General features: G+C 44.9%; 1 protein-coding gene across 2 annotated transcripts in view; it reads left to right on the top strand.

The window, feature by feature from the left end:
• Nucleotides 1-17660, top strand: part of CEPT1 (choline/ethanolamine phosphotransferase 1) — a 508394-nt gene that overhangs the window by 450764 nt on the left and 39970 nt on the right. For both annotated transcript variants that reach the window (XM_063954949.1, XM_063954948.1), the window contains exon 8: nt 9877-10002. In XM_063954949.1, the coding sequence (XP_063811019.1) occupies nt 9877-10002 (126 nt within the window). The remainder of the gene's footprint in view (nt 1-9876; nt 10003-17660) is intronic.

The following is a 17660-nucleotide window of genomic DNA, read 5'->3' as shown; positions in this document are numbered from 1 at the left end:
AACAGCCTCCCTGCTTCGAGGGACTAAGGGGAGGGGGAGTAGTGTCCACCCTGCGGGGTCTGAGCCACTATCTCCGCTGACAGGACACTGAGCTCCTGAAGGGATTGATTGTTCCCCGCCACAGGGGATCGCTCACCCTTGCAGCATGCCGCCACCCCCTTACAGAGCCAGAAGATCAGAAGATAGCGAGGTATGGCGGCACAAGGGTAGGAGCGCAGCTCTGAATGGCTGCGCTCCGGGAAGGCTCAGCGGCACACAGTGTTGGCGCTATGAGGGGCATCCTGAGCCAGCGTCTTAATACCCTACACTGGTCACAGACACTACCGGACATTGAATCCCCAGGCTAGCGTCACAATCCTCCGTACTCAGGGCGCTAACAGGGGACGGAATCTCCCACCTAGCGACGGAATCCTCAGGTCAGTATAAAGAATTTGTGCGGGAAGAAGCGCCATCTTCAAGGGCCGGAGCTTCTCATCAGCGGACCCAGCAGCCTTCAGCACCATTTTCCTGCCTGCAGTTCCTGTACACAGACGCTGACAGAGCTGTTCCTCCAAGCAACTCCAGCTATCCTGTGCGGTACCAAGAGGTTGTAGAAGGGGGGCGGTGAATTAGTTCAGTGTAACCTGTTACAGTACACAGTGGGCGCTGGTAAGGGGTGTCCTTTATCTAAACAGCGCTGTGTGTCGGTTGGCTCCAAACTCTGTGTCTCTTGCCATTCTCAGGGGGGAAACACAGGCTAGCCTCCCGTGTGTGTGTGTGTGTGTGTGTGTAGTGTTTGGGGTCTCCAGTTAGCTATGTCCAGGAACTCTGTGTCATATGCGGCTGAGGATATGTCCTCTCAGGATGATCTCATTCCATGTAATCAAGATTGCACTGTTTTAGCGCAGATACCAGCAAGGGAGCCTGAATGGTTATCCTCTATCAAATCTATGATTTCTCAGATTTCTACTAGCGTTGCACAGAATGAATCTGCAACTCAGGTTTTACAGAATTACATGGCAGTTTGGTCCGGTTCTGTTACCTCAGGACCCCCCCCCCCCCCCCCCTATAGGTTCCCATAAACGTGCTCTTGCCCAGATTATGCAAGACAACATGGATACCAACTCTGACACAGCAGACGGTGATGGAGATGTGCTCAGGGGGGCCGCATCTCTTGCTAAAGGGGTGCAGTTGATGATAGAGGCTATTAGGGATCTGTTGAATATTGCTGACACAACACCTCAGCAGGTTGAGGATGCTTACTTCACTGACGATAAGAAAGCCTCGCTAACCTTCCCTGCGTCCAAAGAAATAAATGCTATTTTTGAAAAAGCATGGGAAAACCCGGAGAAAAAATTCCAGATCCCTAGGAATGTTCTGGTTGCTTTCCCCTTCTCTGAGGAGGATAGAAAGAAATGGGAAAACCCATCCATAGTGGACACGTCTGTATCCAGACTCTCGAAAAAGGTGGTTTTACCGGTTTCATGATCTACCGCCTTAAAGGAGCCGGCTGATCGCAAAATTGATATTTCGCTCAAATCCATATACACGGCTTCAGGAGAGATACTACGTCCTACTATTGCCTGTGCATGGATTTCCAAAGCCATAGTAAAGTGGTCAGGCACATTACTTGAGAATTTGGATACAATGGATAAAAGTGATGTTGAATTGTTTTTATGTAACATTCAGGATTCTGCAGGATTTATGGTGGAATCCATGAAAGACCTGGGTTCAATGGCTGCAGGAATTCCTTCCATGTCTGTCTCAGCTCGTTGAGGATTGTGGCTGCGCCAGTGGTCTGCTGACGCGGAATCCAGAAGAGGTGTGGAGACCCAACCCTACACAGGTCAGGCTCTATTTGGGGAAGCGTTGGATGCGTGGATCTCCACGGCTACAGTGGGTAAGTCACCTTTTCTTCCCTCAGCTGCACCTGCTACAAAGAAACCTTTTTCTTCAACTGCATCACAGTCCTTTTGGGTTGCTAAACCAAGAAAGGCCAAACCGTCCAACACCTTCTTTAGAGGAGGTCGACCAAAATCCAAGAATCCTGCTGCTGTGTGTTCCCAGGAACAGAAACCTGCTTCAGGTACCCCAAAGTCCTCAGCATGACGGTGGACCGTGCGGCCTAAAGGTAGGGCCGGTGGGGGCGAGACTCAGACATTTCAGTCACGTCTGGGTGTTGTCCGGCCTGGATCCCTGGGTACAAGATATTGTGTCCCAGGTGTACCGGCTGGAATTTTAAGATCTCCCTCCTCACTGGTTCTTCAAGTCTGGCTTGCCAGCTTTGCCGGCAGACAGGGCTATCCTACAGGGAGCCATCCAAAAGTTTGTGGAGGCACAGGTTATTGTACTAGTACCTCCCCAGATGCAAAACAAGGGTTACTATTCGAACCTTTTCATGGTACCGTAACCGGATGGTTCAGTCAGGCCCATTCTGAACTTAAAATCACTAAACCCCTTTCTGGGGGAGTTCAAAATTGAGTCTCTAAGGACAGTGATATCAGGTCTGGAGGAGGGGGAATTCCTGGGATCCCTGGATACGCCTACCTCCACATTCCGATTTGGATGCCGCATCATGCTTATCTCCGATTCGCACTGTTGGACTGTCATTTTCAGTTCCAGGCCCTGCCATTTGTCACTCAAGGGGAAACCTTCCAAGGAAGGTGGTCAAGCCTGGAAGCCGGCCTGCCGATAAACATTCTTGAACTAAGAGCAGTCTACAATGGTCTTCTACAAGCGGCACATCTTCTAAGAAATCGGGCCATTCAAGTGCAGTCGGACAATGTAACGACAGTGGCTTACATAAACCGACAGGGCAGAACGAAGAGCAGAGCTGCGATGTCAGAGGTAACAAGAATATTCCTCTGGGCAGAAAGAAGCGCGTTGGCGCTGTCCGCAATCTTCATTCTGGGAGTAGACAACTGGGAAGCGGACTTCCCAGGCAGACACGATCTCCATCCATGGGAGTGGGGTCTCCATCCGGAGGTGTTCAAGGAGGTAACAGATCTTTGGGGCGTACCCCAAATCGACATGATGGCCTCTCTTCTCAACAAGAAGCTTTGGCGGTATTGTTCCAGGTCGAGGAACCCGCAAGCACTGGCTGTGGACGCCCTAGTGACTCCGTGGGTGTTCCAGTCGGTGTACGTGTTTCCTCCACTTCCACTCATTCCAAGAGTTCTCAAACTCATAAGGAGAACAAGAGTTCAGGCAATCCTCATTGCTCCGGACTGGCCAAGAAGGGCTTGGTACGCGGATCTTCTGGATCTACTGCTAGAAGAGCCGAGGCCTCTTCGTCTTCGGGAGGACCTGCTGCAGCAGGGGCCGTTCGCCTATCAAGACTTACCACGGCTACATTTGACGGCATGGAGGTTGAATGCCAGATACTAGCTCGGAAGGGCATTCCGAACAAGGTTATTCGTACCCTCATACAGGCTAGGAAAGGAGTAATGTCAAAACATTACCATCGTATTTGGAAAAAATATGTATCTTGGTGTGAGTCCAAGAAGTTTCCTACGGTGGAGTTTCAACTGGGACGTTTTCTCCTCTACTTGCAAGCAGGTGTGGATATGGGCCTGAGGTTAGGATCCATAAAGGTCCAAATTTCGTCCCTATCCATTTTCTTCCAGAAACAGGTGGCTGCCCTCCCTGAGGTTCAGACTTTTTTGAAGGGAGTTCTGCACATCCAACCTCCCTTTGTACCGCCTACGGCGCCCTGGGATCTTAACGTGGTGTTGCAGTTCCTCCAGTCGGACTAGTTTGAACCTCTACAGGAGGTTGAGGTCAAGTTTCTCACGTGGAAGGCTGTCACTTTGTTGGCCTTAGCTTCTGCTAGACATGTGTCGGAGTTGTGGGGCTTTGTCATGTAAAAGCCCATACTTGATCTTCCATGAAGATAGAGCTGAGCTTCAGACACGTCATCCGTTCCTTCCAAAGGTTGTGTCGGCATTTCATATCAACCAACCTATTGTGGTGCCAGTTGCGACTGACTCCTCAATTTCATCAAAGTCCTTGGATGTTGTAAGGGCTCTAAAGATCTATGTGAGGAGGACTGCTCGTCACAGAAAATCGGACTCTCTGTTTTTCCTGTATGATCCCAAGTAAATTGGGTGTCCTGCTTCTAAGCAGACGATCTCTCGCTGGATCAGGTTCACTATCCAGCATGCGTATTCTATGGCAGGATTGCCGTGTCCTACGTCTGTTAAGGCCCACTCTACTCGTAAGGTGGATTCTTCCTGGGCGGCTGCCCGGAGTGTCTCGGCATTACAACTCTGCCGAGCAGCTACTTGGTTCGCAAAGTTCTACAAGTTTGGTCAGTTGGTTCTGCAGGAGCCTCCGTGCTCTACCTCCCGTTCTGGGAGCTTTGGTACATCCCCATGGTACTAATGTGAACCCCAACATCCTCTAGGACGTAAGAGAAAAAAATAGGACTTAAATTACCTACAGGTAAATCCTTTTCTCGTAGTCCGTAGAGGATGCTGGGCGCCCACCCAGTGCTTCGTGATCCTGCAGTAGTTTTTACTTCAGTACTGCTTAGTTCTAGGTTAAGTACTGTTTTGTTACTTGGTAAGTAATCTTGTTCAGCCGTTGCTGATGTTTCAAGCTGGTTAGCTTGGTTTGCCTTGTGTATGAGCTGATGTGAATCTCGCCACTAGCTGTGTAAAATCCTTCTCTCGAAGATGTCTGTCTCCTCGGGCACAGTTTCTAGACTGGGTCTGGTAGGAGGGGCATAGAGGGAGGAGCCAGCCCACACTCTCAAACTCTTAAAGTGCCAATGGCACCTAGTGGACCCGTCTATACCCCGTGGTACTAATGTGGACCCCAGCATCCTTTACAGACTATGAGAAAAGGATTTACCGGTAGGTAATTAAAATCCTATTTTTTTCAAAAGTGAAGTTCTTCTGAGTCTTCTTCTATGGAGCCCACTGTTGCTCATAAGGCATCAGATAGTGCGATCAGACACTTATGGCGGAATGCAATGCAGTCCGAGGTCCCTGGAGGTGCGAGTTGACAGCCGATCACTGACTTTTTATAAAGGGACAATAACTTACCTGCCATGGTTTTGCCTTGTAAGTGAATGTCCCTTTAAAAAGAAATCTGAGATTGGCTGGCAACCCGCACCTCCGGCGATCTCGGACTGCATTACATCCCTCCGTTAGATACCTTGGAGTTCAGCTTGTATCTCAATGGAGTTTCCCTTGGCTCTTTTTCTACCATTCTCACCTATCTGTGTATTTAATTTGGGGTAGAGTTTTCTCTTGTGGCCATATCCAGGGAGCTTGACCACAGTCCCATGGACTTTAATCTTGTTAATATTATCAACTGTAGTCGCAGAAATATTAACCTGCTTGGAGATGGTCTTATAGCCTTTTTCCTTTTAATGTGCTTGTCTATAATTTTCTTTCTGATCTCCTCAGACAGTTCTCTCCTTTGCTTTCTTTTTTGGTCCACAAAGCAGAGTGACTATTTTTCTCCCAATTAAATAGGCTGAATGACTGTGTAGAATATAGTATGCTACTAATGAAATATCACTATAATCTGCTGTCAGTCTTGCCGTGACAGACTTTTTGACAACTTTCAGCTTAATTTGCAAAACAAATATTGGTCTGTAGCAATTTAGACAAACTTTTTTAGAAATCACCACCAAACGTTGTGTACATAAACCTGAACACAGGATTCTGGCTCTTGTTACTTCGTAACAACAGTCATTAAAAATTGCCGTCTTTTCATAATATTGTTACGGCAAGCCAAAAATCACCTTAAGGTGTGTACACTCGGTGAGATTTCGGCTATGCACGATTCTCACTGTGTGATATGGACTGTGCTCTGTATCGCAAGCCTTGATGACTGTGCTTGCGATACTGGCTATGTGCGAAGTGTCAATCTTGACTATACTTTTATACTAGATAGTCAAAATTTACTTGCTTGCGCAGTCTATCTAGGCTTGCGATACCGACCTCACGGGACCGCGCATCGGGATCGCAAGGTGACTTTCACCTTGAGATTTGCACTAACTTTCCTTGTATAGTCAAAATCGCAAGCAAAAATGTCACCGTGTGTACACACGTATACTTTAAAGCTTCTCCCTTCACTGGCACAATGCCTATCCCAGAATAATTGTGTTTATATAGTTAGAAATTTGCTCTTCTTAATTAAGTTTATTTAAATAAAAAATAAAAAAGATTATGAATTGCGAGTGTGATATTTTAGTAGTGTGGTGGATGGAGTCTGCCTAAGGAGTTGTAATTGTTGTCATACTAAAACAATGTTTTCCTTTGGCGATATAAGAAGCTGAATTAAAAATGAGATTTTACACAGCAATTTTTTTGCCTAATTTGGTTTCATGCTGTGAAAATAAGTCTCGGGGCTTCCATTTTTTAAATCAACACCAAAAGTTGTACAGGCATGTCAGTCTACTCAACTTTTATTCCTCTAGATCTGCCACAGCAGTAACCTAAACTCTGTTGATTGTGCACCATGGAGCCAGTGCCTTTTTACCTACCCCTACTCTGAGGGTCATAGTCTTACTACTATTGCATATTGCATATAAAGTTAGTTTGAGATATATGCCAACCTCCATGTATAATGTTATCAATTTTGGAGATGATCGGGTGTGGAGCACTGGTCCACTCAACATGGAATGACTCAGAGCCCAGTTAGTCAGGATGCCAGCGTTTGAGTCTATGAGATGCGTAAAGGACTACTTTAAAAATTGATCCACTTGACATGGAATGACCTGGACTGGCTCCACAGGTAGCCTGACTGGCTTCCACAACCCCACCTGTGCTGTATATACAGGCAGCATGTCACCTTCACCAACAGTCTCTCCTGGACTATCTCTACTCTGCAGCCATTTAATGTGGTCACTCCCCATTTCTGCAGCGGGGTACACTGTGTTCCACAGGAAATACATTGGGGTATAGAGCGGGATCTTGGATCCAGAGGCACCATCAGGCAAAGTTTTGACTGTCCCCAGATGCAATGGAAGCCTCCTCTATAACCCCCGCCTCCAGGCACTGAGAGCTCAGTTTCGATTGGTGCCTGCAGGCAGCAGGTCACCTAACAGGCGCGCTGCACTGGGCAGCCCTGAAAAATCTATAGAAGACTTCAAGGGACGTAGCGCTGTTATGTCAGGGTGACATTCAGTGCTGCGTCTCCGTCACCTCCCAAGCGGCGTCGCAATCTCCCGCTGCTCAAATCCCAGGTACTTGCGGCAAAGACGCTATGGCTTAGGTACACGGTCGCAGACGCTGTCCTGGTTTGCGTGGCTGCTACGAAGGGAGAAGGAAAGAGGGTCCCCCAGGCGGTACCCGCCACTAAAACGCATTCCAGTTGCAGTCTAGGGAGACGGACTGTGACGCTGGCATGGACACTTACCGAGCATGGACCCACTATATCCGCCAGGGCATAAGAGTACAGGTCGGGTGTACTAACGCCTCTATTGGTAAGGCTACGTAGTACCGGCGGTGAGGCCCAGCATAGGGGAGTCAGCACTTAACCTGTATCCCCTCCCCCGGCCCAGAGCGTCATCTCCTTGCAGATTTCCCACCCTGGAGCTGCCTCAAACTCTTCCTCAGTTCCTGACAAGAGATGCTGGGCGCCATCTTCTGAGCATAGCTGCTACTGGTTTCTGGAATTGCAGGGCAAGGTCTCCCCTGTAAAGCTGCCTGTCCACAGCGCTGAGACTTTACAGACACATGAGTATTTTACATGTCTTCTTACAGACAGCGTTAGTTAAGAAAGAGTGTACCTATTACAGAATATATTGTTCTGCACTACGGTACTCCCTACGGATCCATTGAAGGCGCAGGCTCTACAAACGGTGGTAGGTAGTTTCCTGGGTACAGGAGTGGTTGTGCCGGTATTTCAGTCCCAGCGTGTGCAATAACCCAGTTGGTCTTTTTGGCCTATACTCAACCTCAAGTCACTGAACAAATTTGTGAGGGTCGCCAAGTTTCGTATGCAGTTAAAGCCCATTCTACTCGGTGTGTTGGACCTTCTTGGGCGGACCACCGCGGCACGTTCACAGAACAATTGTGCAAGGCAGCTACGTGGTCCTCAGTGATGTTAAACATGTTCATTAGGTTCTATGCCTTTGATACTTCCGCCTCCCAGGATGCTTCTTTTGGACGCCGGGTTCTCCTGTCCGCTAAGGCGCATCCCCTCCCTTTAGGAACTGCTTTAGGACATCCCCGATGTATTCTCTGTGGAACACAGTGCACCCTGCTGCAGAAAAGGAGAGTTATGGGAGACTTACCATAGTTAACTCTCTTTCTGCGAGGTACACTGGATTCCACAGGGCGCCCACCCTGATGCACCTAGCTTCTTTGGGTTGTATGAAATTAGCCGCTGGTAGCCTCTCCTGTAAGTGAGATTATGGTTCTATGTGACTAACATCTGCCTTCTCTTTTACCTGCTCCTTCATTGGACTGGTTTACGAAACTGAGCTCTCAGTACCTGGAGGCGGGGTTATAGAGGAGGCTTTATTGCATCCTGGGACTTCAAAGCTTCGCCTGATGGTGCCTCTGGATCCAAGATCCCGTACTACACCCAATGTATTCCCTGTGGAACCCAGTGTACCTCGCAGAAAAAGAGTTAACCATGGTAAGTCTCCCATAACTCTCCTTTTTAGTACTAATACACGCACATAACTTTAGCAAACACAAAAGGGTTTAAATTGTTTATTGAAAACATTCTTTTTTTTTAATACATAACATAATCCAGATTGAAGCTTAGACATTGTATTCATGTAAATGATTGCATGTTTAGGCTACATAATGTTTTAGTTTTAAGTGATGTTTAAATTGACACACGTCAAACACCCAGAGGTAAGTGGGGTGTATTGCAAACTTCTATTCTGGGCCAAGTTTGACCTATTTTTGGCCATGTTATACACCCGTGTTTGCAAACACGATTGAAGGTAAATTCCCATGTTTCCGTGTTTAGTATGAAAAGTACATTCGAGTTTGGCCGATAGTGTATTGCATCATGTGTGCCTATCCACCTATGTTTTGAAGTTCTATTTAAGCCAACAGTCCCGTGTTTTCACTTTGGTAAATCCCCTTGTTTGTAAAAATAGCCAAACACTCTCATGTTTGTAAATTCAGCCAAACACGGAGCTTAGTCAGTATATACCCCTTAAGGTGGTGAAAAGTCTGAAATAGTCAAAATACAAATATGTCCACATACAACCATCCTCATATCAGCTTGACATAAAATATATTTGCTTACATCATAAATTATTTTAAAAAAAAATGTCATGGTACAGTGTATTTTGTTGTTGTAAATAATTACAATTCACTTTTTTTTAAATAATTTATTTTTAATATGAAGCACAACAGAAAATGTCATCATAAACATCCAGATGAAATGGGAAGACATTGTAGTATCAAATATACGTCTGGAGTATACAAAAGCAATAGTGCAAAAAACAATGTCAGTAACAGCACTAGGTGAACATACACAATAAAATAACACAATGCAAAACACAGATTAGAGACAGCTATATTAGAAAGATAGTAGGAAGAGAGAAATCCCTCTGGTAAGGCCTCCCAAAGAAAAAGAGGTGCAGTACAAACCCCTGTCAGAGATCACGTCAACAATATTAATAGAAATCACAACACAAGGGGCAAGTTTGTGAAAGGAAGTAAATATGGCACTATTAGACTGCTCAGAAGCACAATAACACGGTCAAATTATAGTAGGGTTGAAAGTCCACACAGCATGTAGGAGCGACATGAGGGATTTTGAAAGTTTTACCACAGGTCCCAAATCTGCAGGAATTTCAAAGATCTATTATATTACAATTCACATTTGATTGTTTTGTTAATATGAAAATTTTGTATTGCAGAATGTATTGGAAAAGGTGTTTTATTATTATTTTTTGTTTTGTTTTGTTAGGTTGCTCATATGACAAAAAGTGAAATGCATTTACATGATACAGCTTTTATTGGACCTGCCCTGTTGTTTCTCAATCAGTATTTTAACAGCTTCATTGACGAATACATTGTTTTGTGGCTTGCTTTGGTAAGTTTAATTTTTTCCATGGTTTTATTTCGGTTATGATATTTGTAGTAAGGGACTTTACACATGCTTTACAATCAAATTATTATGTTGACACGGTTAAAGTGCTTTTAATAACATTGCAAGCGTGTAAGCATTCTCCCATCCAGATATTTACTTTCAAAAATGTATATTGACTGTTGATGAAACATGAAAATGTAGCTCTTTTTCTTGCGCTGTAAACAGAAGACTACAGCTAAAATCACCACAGGTACCAATCACCTGTACCAATTACAACAATATACAAAGAAAAGCAGTGAGCCACAGCGCTGGCTTCTTTACGCTGAAATTGAGATACTCAGTTTCAGTCAAATACAGGCAGCGTTTAGGATGCAGCTTCACCTATTAGGGGCTATGATATACAACCACTTTCTAACCTCTGCCCGTATTGTACAGTACTTGTATTTTAAATGTCATGTAATAAATTGTAAAGAATCTAGGAGGCTTTTATCGTTTCCTTTTTTTTTATTAACGGGACATTGGAGGGGACGCTTCTTACTTGGTCATATACACGGATGGAGAAATCTGATGTGATGGACACAGAAATTCCTGCTTGTCCCTTTAAAGCAGGGATGGGGAACCTCAGGCCCGCGGGCCGTATAAGGCTGCGAAGCCACTTGATTCGGCCCGGCCAGGCTCACCTAACCAAGGGAGATGCCGGGCGCCCGCTGAGATTTTGTTACCACTCCTGAGCTTCTGGCTCTGGCAGTGTACATATGCAGCACTATGGGTGAGACATCATGACATCTCTCCCATAGTTCCGTGGAGCGGGCGGCCAGGTAGTGGGCAGCGGTCCGGAAGCAGGAGCTTGGCTGGTGATTAGTGTGTTTTTTTCTTTTAATGTGTGTGTGTAAGCGGCGCTACTAGGGGGCACATCTAATAGGGCATAACAACTGACTGGGGTCATATATAATGGGGCATAACAACTGACAGGGGGAATATCTAATGGGGCATAGCAACTGTCTGGGGGTATATCTACTGGGGCATACCAACTGACTGGGGGAATATCTAATGAGGCATAGCAACTGTCTGGGGGTATATCTACTGGGCATACCAACTGACTGGGGGAATATCTAATGAGGCATAGCAACTGTCTGGGGGTATATCTACTGGGGCATACCAACTGACTGGGAGCATATCTAATGGGGCATAAAAAGTGACTGGGAGCATATGTACTGGGGTATAACAACTGACTGGGGGCATATCTACTGGGGGGCAGGCTAATTTTTAAGTTGCTAATTTTTGTATGGCCCCCGAAGGATTTTATAAATATCCAGATGGCCCTCGGTAGAAAAACAATTTGCTAAGGAGGGGCCTTAGACTGCACACCTATAGCTGCCAGTAATGTGAGGTGCTACCTACTGAGACTTGTAGTTCTACAGAAGAAAAGGGGGGTGTTGTAGGTGCACTGTCTCTAGCATTACTGATATCATATAGCTTAGCATATAATAAATAGTGGAGTTTAGTTATGAATTGATCAATGCATGAAGCTGCAGCCCCGCGGCAAGGGACTCCACTCTGCTGCAGTACCTAACACTATAGGGGTTCAAACCTAGGGCACGGGACCCCCCAAAAAAACCACAGCCAAGCAACCCCAGGGCATCGCAGGGAATAATTATGTGTAGTGAGAAGGATTAAGGGATAGGTGAGAAAAAAAGGGTGTTATAGAAAAACAATTTGGAAGCTGCTCAATCATACCTGGAGATAATTATATATCAAGTGCTGGAAGGGTGAGGGGTCACAGACAAACAAAGAGGAAGGGGGGTGCAAATCCCCACCCCCAAATTCCCTTCCGCACACTGAAAATTACCTGTAACCATCCCTGAATCTATCTGGTAATAAAATTCAGAGAATTCGTCACAAATGTTTGCAAACACATGTTTAGCTGCTGGCCACTTCACGGCTTCTCTGATACCACCAATATTGAATCTGCGGGAATTGGAATAAATTAAATATCTGCCACAGAAATACGCTAATGGTGGTTTAATTATAATGTCTGCAACAAAGAAATACCGATCCTCTTAGTAATAAATTTGGGGGAACGGGTATAGATCGCTATCACTACAAGCATAACTGTTGGAATGACACGCTGATGATAACTAAAATTGCGTGCGGCTGCATGTATAGGTGTAGAATTAATACAGCACATATGCTCCAGTGGTGCTGTTCCCTTGCCTAGTAAGAGATATATGAGAAACTAAATCATCGCCGTAGAGACACTTTGGGTGTATTTAAAAAAGGTGTATAACCAAATAAAGAGAGATGTTATTTACTGCACAGGTCTCAGTGACCCCCTGCCTTTACACACTGTGATATCCTTCAAGACACAGATGAGAAATGTATCAAATTACCAACTACTACACTACATATTTGGTACACAATAAGGACATGATATACATGTAAAACTATCACATGATATAAAATATTGTGGCTATCTCTTAATGATTTCCAGCCAATAATAGGGTGGGATGGAACTGTAAAAAACAGGTGTATGATATTGAATGCAAACATATCATACATCAATTTATCCCATCAGATTTATGATTCTCCTCATTATAGGAACTCCTTGTCATAGGCAAGTAACATATGGGACAATATTGTGTCAATTTAAAAGGGGATCGTAATACTGTATGACTCTAACCATGACAGTGTCCTGTTCCAATAACTTGGTATAGTATTAAGAACAGGAAAACAATTATCCGTATGAAAGAGCACAGAACGGGGGATGTTATAGAAACGACATTAAAAAAGTGCATTATACTGTGGGATACCTTTTTCTGTAATATATTAGCACTGTGGAAAGGAGATTTCAAGACAATATATTAAGCTTAAAGTAAGGGTATTGTGGACCCATCCTACATAAGCCCCCTCTCCGGTCCCCTGCAAAGTGACACACCATTTAAAATTACATTAATTGATGGTATACAGGCTACGAGTGATCTGGACCCTTAGGACTAATAAATGGAAATAAAACAAGTGACACAGTGAATATTTTTAATTGATATAATATCTTTATTAATAAAATATTTTTTCAGATATATTTCACATCTATTTTAATTGATCACTATTAAAAGTTACATTTTAGATCAAATCATTCTCTCTCCTTTTGTGCGCCAACAAAGAGACAATCTTTCCCTTTTTCTTTTTTGTGTCTTCAATCTTATTGTCTATGGCGGCACCCCCAATATATAACAGTGAATCAATACTATAATACATGTATTAATGGGGTTCTTTTCATTTAATAATGAATATATATTGACCTTTTGACTGGTGCAGAAGTTTTTCCCTTTCCCCTTGTCCCTTTTTGTTGAATCCACAGCTTATCCACAAGATAACATTGGGATATGATGAAGCGACAACGGATTTGCACCAATCGGTAAAAGCTTTTTTGGGCCTCCCAGCATGCAACGGGCCCGTCCATGTATCCCCGCCTCCTGGCTCAGGCAAATCAGTTTTTTGTTTTGTGCAGCAGGAGCCGGACCATGGTCAGAGGGTGGCTGATTTTTAGCAGCCCTAAGCTTTCTTATTTTATTTTTATAGTCTTATTATTTTTTCTTGAGTGATCTTTCTAAAAAGCGTCTTATACGTACCTTAGAAAGAGTCGCTCCAACAACTCTCCGCCGGGTCGTGACAACGGGTGGTATTCATGTGACCGCTGGTCAGCTGACCGACAGTCACATGACCTCCTCCACCAGTCCGACGGGTCACTATCCCGATGGTCGGCATGCCGACCAACAGGGACTATTTCCACTCGTGGGTGTCCACGACACCCATAGAGTGGGAATAGAACCCGTGGCGACCGCAGGTCGCCACCGAGCCCGCAAGGGGCTTGCCGCACTCGCCCCTCCCCGACGGGATCCCGGCGTCGGTATGCTGCCGGGATCCCGGCGTCTGTAAGCTGACCGGCGGTCAGGAGACCGCCGGTCAGCAGTACTACACCCGTGACAACGCTTACCCACGAGTACAGTGCTGTTTCGGCGGGCGTCTGTGTTGGATATACTAGCAGGTCCAGCAGACGTTACTAGGCTGTGGCCGGAGCACGGGGAGAAGGTAAGGCATCGGTTCCACTTAGAAGGGGAATACGGACACAGCCGCACTGTTTTAGGAGGAGACTACCAGTCGCTGATGCGGCTGCCACCTCGGGTGCATCAGTGCTAGGCCTTAGGGATCATAGGCTCCAGGAATAGTAGGAGGCCGCGATCCCTAGGGTTGATGTCAGTAGTGGGGAGTCAGACCAGTTTTCTCCGAGTCTCCTGCCATGAACTGTTTTCCCGCTTCCATCTGAGATGCTGTACATGAAGGGGACCCAGTCGCAGCATAGGCGGCTGTGTGACTGGTGCGTCTGTGTTCACTGAGCATCTGTGTTCACTACAGGTTCATGGAGCAGCAGTGTACACTAGTAGCGTCTGGATTCACTCAGCATTTGCAAATGTATTGATTGGTCCTGTAAGCGGGATGAGTCTCTCTGTATCCGACTCTGAGTATGGGTAATACAGATCTAAGTCTCCATCTACCTTTTGAGTACGAATAGTTAGATAAGTGCGTATTGCATATGAGTCTGTATATTATTACTGTTATTTCTTTCGCTATGCATCTGAATACGGTAGATCTGTTTAAACATGATTCAGTGATATTTTCTACATACTTGAAATGTATTTATAGTTGATGAGGTGCTCATATTGCTTATTATACTAATGTATAACATGTGACTGCTAGTGTGATTGCTGACTTTACTATATATTCTGTCACTTTTTTTCTATTCCGATCCTCAATGCTGGTGCATAGCAGGGTAGGGTTGGATTGGATGTCCCTTTTAAAAGTTTACAGGGATTACAGTCACAAATTGTGTAGTACACTGTGGAAGTGTTGATTATTTATCATGTCTAAGAGTGGCAAAGGTGAGGAAGAGACACTCACAGCAACACCAGCACTCATATCATGTTTGTTTTGCAAAGCTGGGTTAACCTCTCAGGATCTGGTTCAGTATGGTTTGTGTGCAAATTGTTTTAGCTTTCACCAGGGTCTCTTGAAAAATACAAGGCAGATTCAGGTGCAGGTTGATCCGCCTTGGGCTATGTTTGCACAGACATTATCCAGTATAGCTGAGCAGATAATTCCAACTCCTGTACCAGGGATAGGTTACACAATTAACCCTTACATGCAGTTTCCCACCTGCGGTTTATCACTTCCAACAGCAGCCTCTCAGAAGAAACAGGCTGATAAGCCAGTGGTAAGTAAATCTTCATCCTCGCAGGCTACACATGTTTCAGATGAGGATTCATCGGAGGATGAAAGCTCAATAAACTGGTTCGGCATACGAAGAGGAGGAGGAAGGTCTCAGCTCAGTGGATATAGCTGAGTTAATTAAAGCAATGAAAGCCATTCTATCCTTAGAGGATTCAGCAGAGCCTGTGTTAAAAACCAAGGCACCTGTCTTTAAACGTCCCAAAACAGTAAAGACTGAGTTTCCGGAGTCAGATCAGCTGACGAAAATCATGGAAGAGGCTTGGGCTACGCCCAATAAGAAGTTTAGAATTCCTAAGAAATGGAATTCCAATTATCCTCTTCCAGCTGGGGATTGTTTAAAAAGGGAGGTGGCTCCCAAGGTAGATATGCATGTGATTTGATTAGTGCGAAAATCTACATTACCTCTGCCTTCAACATCATTAAATGATGTCACGGATAGGAGAGTTAATGGTTTTTTAAAAACTAATTTTTCCCTGTCTGGGGCAGTCATAAGACCATCCACGGCTTCAGCTTGGATGACAAAGGCAGTGGCTGTCTGGGCTGATGCATTGGAAGGGGAATTTTCAATGGCATCTAGAGAGCAGAAATCCCATATAGCACATTTAAAACAGGCTGCGATGTTCTTGGAAGAAGCAGCATTGGATATGGGTACTAGTGCCTCCAGGGCATCGGCTTCAACAATAGCTGCTCGCAGAGCAGTTTGGCTATGTACGTGGAAAGCTGATTCAGAATCTAAGAAGGTTTTGGAATTTGCCTTTTTCTGGAGATATTCTTTTTGTAAAGAATTGACAGATATTTTGGAGTCAGAAGCAGACTAGACTAGCAGACAAGAAGGTAACGTTTGCTTCCACTTACAAATTCAAACCTAAAGTTCCAGCTTTTCGGCCCTTTCCGTCTCAAGGAAAAGCTAAAGGAAAAAGTGATGGCAGGCAGCCCCAATACAACAAGTCTGCTAAGACTAAAAAGCATTGGTCTACCAAAGGACCGGTTGGTAAAACAGAAAATAAGCCATCAGCCTGATGGTGCAGGCCTCCACCTGGGGTTCCCAGGGGTAGGGGGCCGACTTCTGCAGTTTGCACAGATCTGGCAGCACTTTACAACAGATGCCTGGGTGCAGGAAGCGCTATGTCTAAGTTATGCTTTTGCCTTCAAGAAGCACCCTCCTCTAAGGTTTTTTTGTACCAGCCCGTCTTGGGTAGAGACGAAGGCCAGGGCTTTGCAAGAGGCAGTTAAGAAATTGCTTCATTCAGGAGTAATCATTCCAGTTCCTCCTGCTCAACGAGGACAGGGTTTTTACTCCAACCTGTTTCTAGTTCAGAAGCCAAATAGGTCATTCCGGCCCATTCTCAAAGTGCTGAACAAATACATTTGGGTACCTCAGTTTCATATGGAGACTTTACATTCCTTCATTTTGGCCATGGAGCACGGGGGATTATATGGTATCCCTGGATATCCAGGATACTTTACCTACGTGTTCCTATAGCACTGTCCCATCAGTGCTATCTCAGGTTCGCTATCCTCCAACAGCATTTTCAGATCTAGGCCCTACCTTTTGGGTTAGCCACAGCCCCCAGAGTTTTACCAAAATTATGGTGGTAATGGCAGCTAATCTCTGCCAGCAGGGGATAAGAATGTTTCCATACCTCGATGATCTTTTAATCCTGGCACAGTCGCAGGAATTGCTCCTATGTCATCTGCAACAGACAATAACGTGTCTGCAAAGGCATGGGTGACTCATAAATTGGGCAAAATCGTCTCTGGTTCCGTCACAGCGGATGACTCACTTGGGGGCTGCACTGGATTCAAGCCTTCAGAGAGTATTTTTACCTCTGAACAAGATATCCAAAGTTCAGTCAAGGATTCAACTCAGTCTATAGTTATGTATTGGTACAATATCAGGAGTCTGTATCCATATGGGTATGTTTTCACCGATTATACTAGTTATCTAGATTCCGCAGCTATTTATATGATTGAATTACTCCTTTTGATTTAACCTACATTATAGCGAGAGAGAACGCAATATATGGTGTTATATCTTTTTTGCACACTCTGGACACCTTGTGTGCTCAGTGGCGCGCATGGCTAAGTGACGGACCTTCTCAGTCTGAAGGATACTGAGTTCGAATCCGAACCGAGATAGTAAGGTGTCAGTGGTAATCTGACTATAGGGTAGGGTCATAATTTTGTATCTCCCTATCATATACATATACATCTTCTAATTAAATCATTTTCTGTTAGAATGTATCTGGAAGTTCCAACTGCAGGTTACATCAGATTATATGTAGATTTCCACCAATTGAAGGTTGCAAATCCAGGTTAGAAAATGTTTCTTCGGCACAGTATGTTGTTCTATCTATAGGGTTAAAATCTCGCTC

The sequence above is a fragment of the Pseudophryne corroboree genome, chromosome 2, assembly GCF_028390025.1.
Source record: "Pseudophryne corroboree isolate aPseCor3 chromosome 2, aPseCor3.hap2, whole genome shotgun sequence".
Taxonomy (NCBI): Eukaryota; Metazoa; Chordata; class Amphibia; order Anura; family Myobatrachidae; genus Pseudophryne; species Pseudophryne corroboree.
The sequence above is the reverse complement of the archived record's forward strand: the minus strand, read 5'-3'. Positions and strand labels throughout refer to the sequence as shown.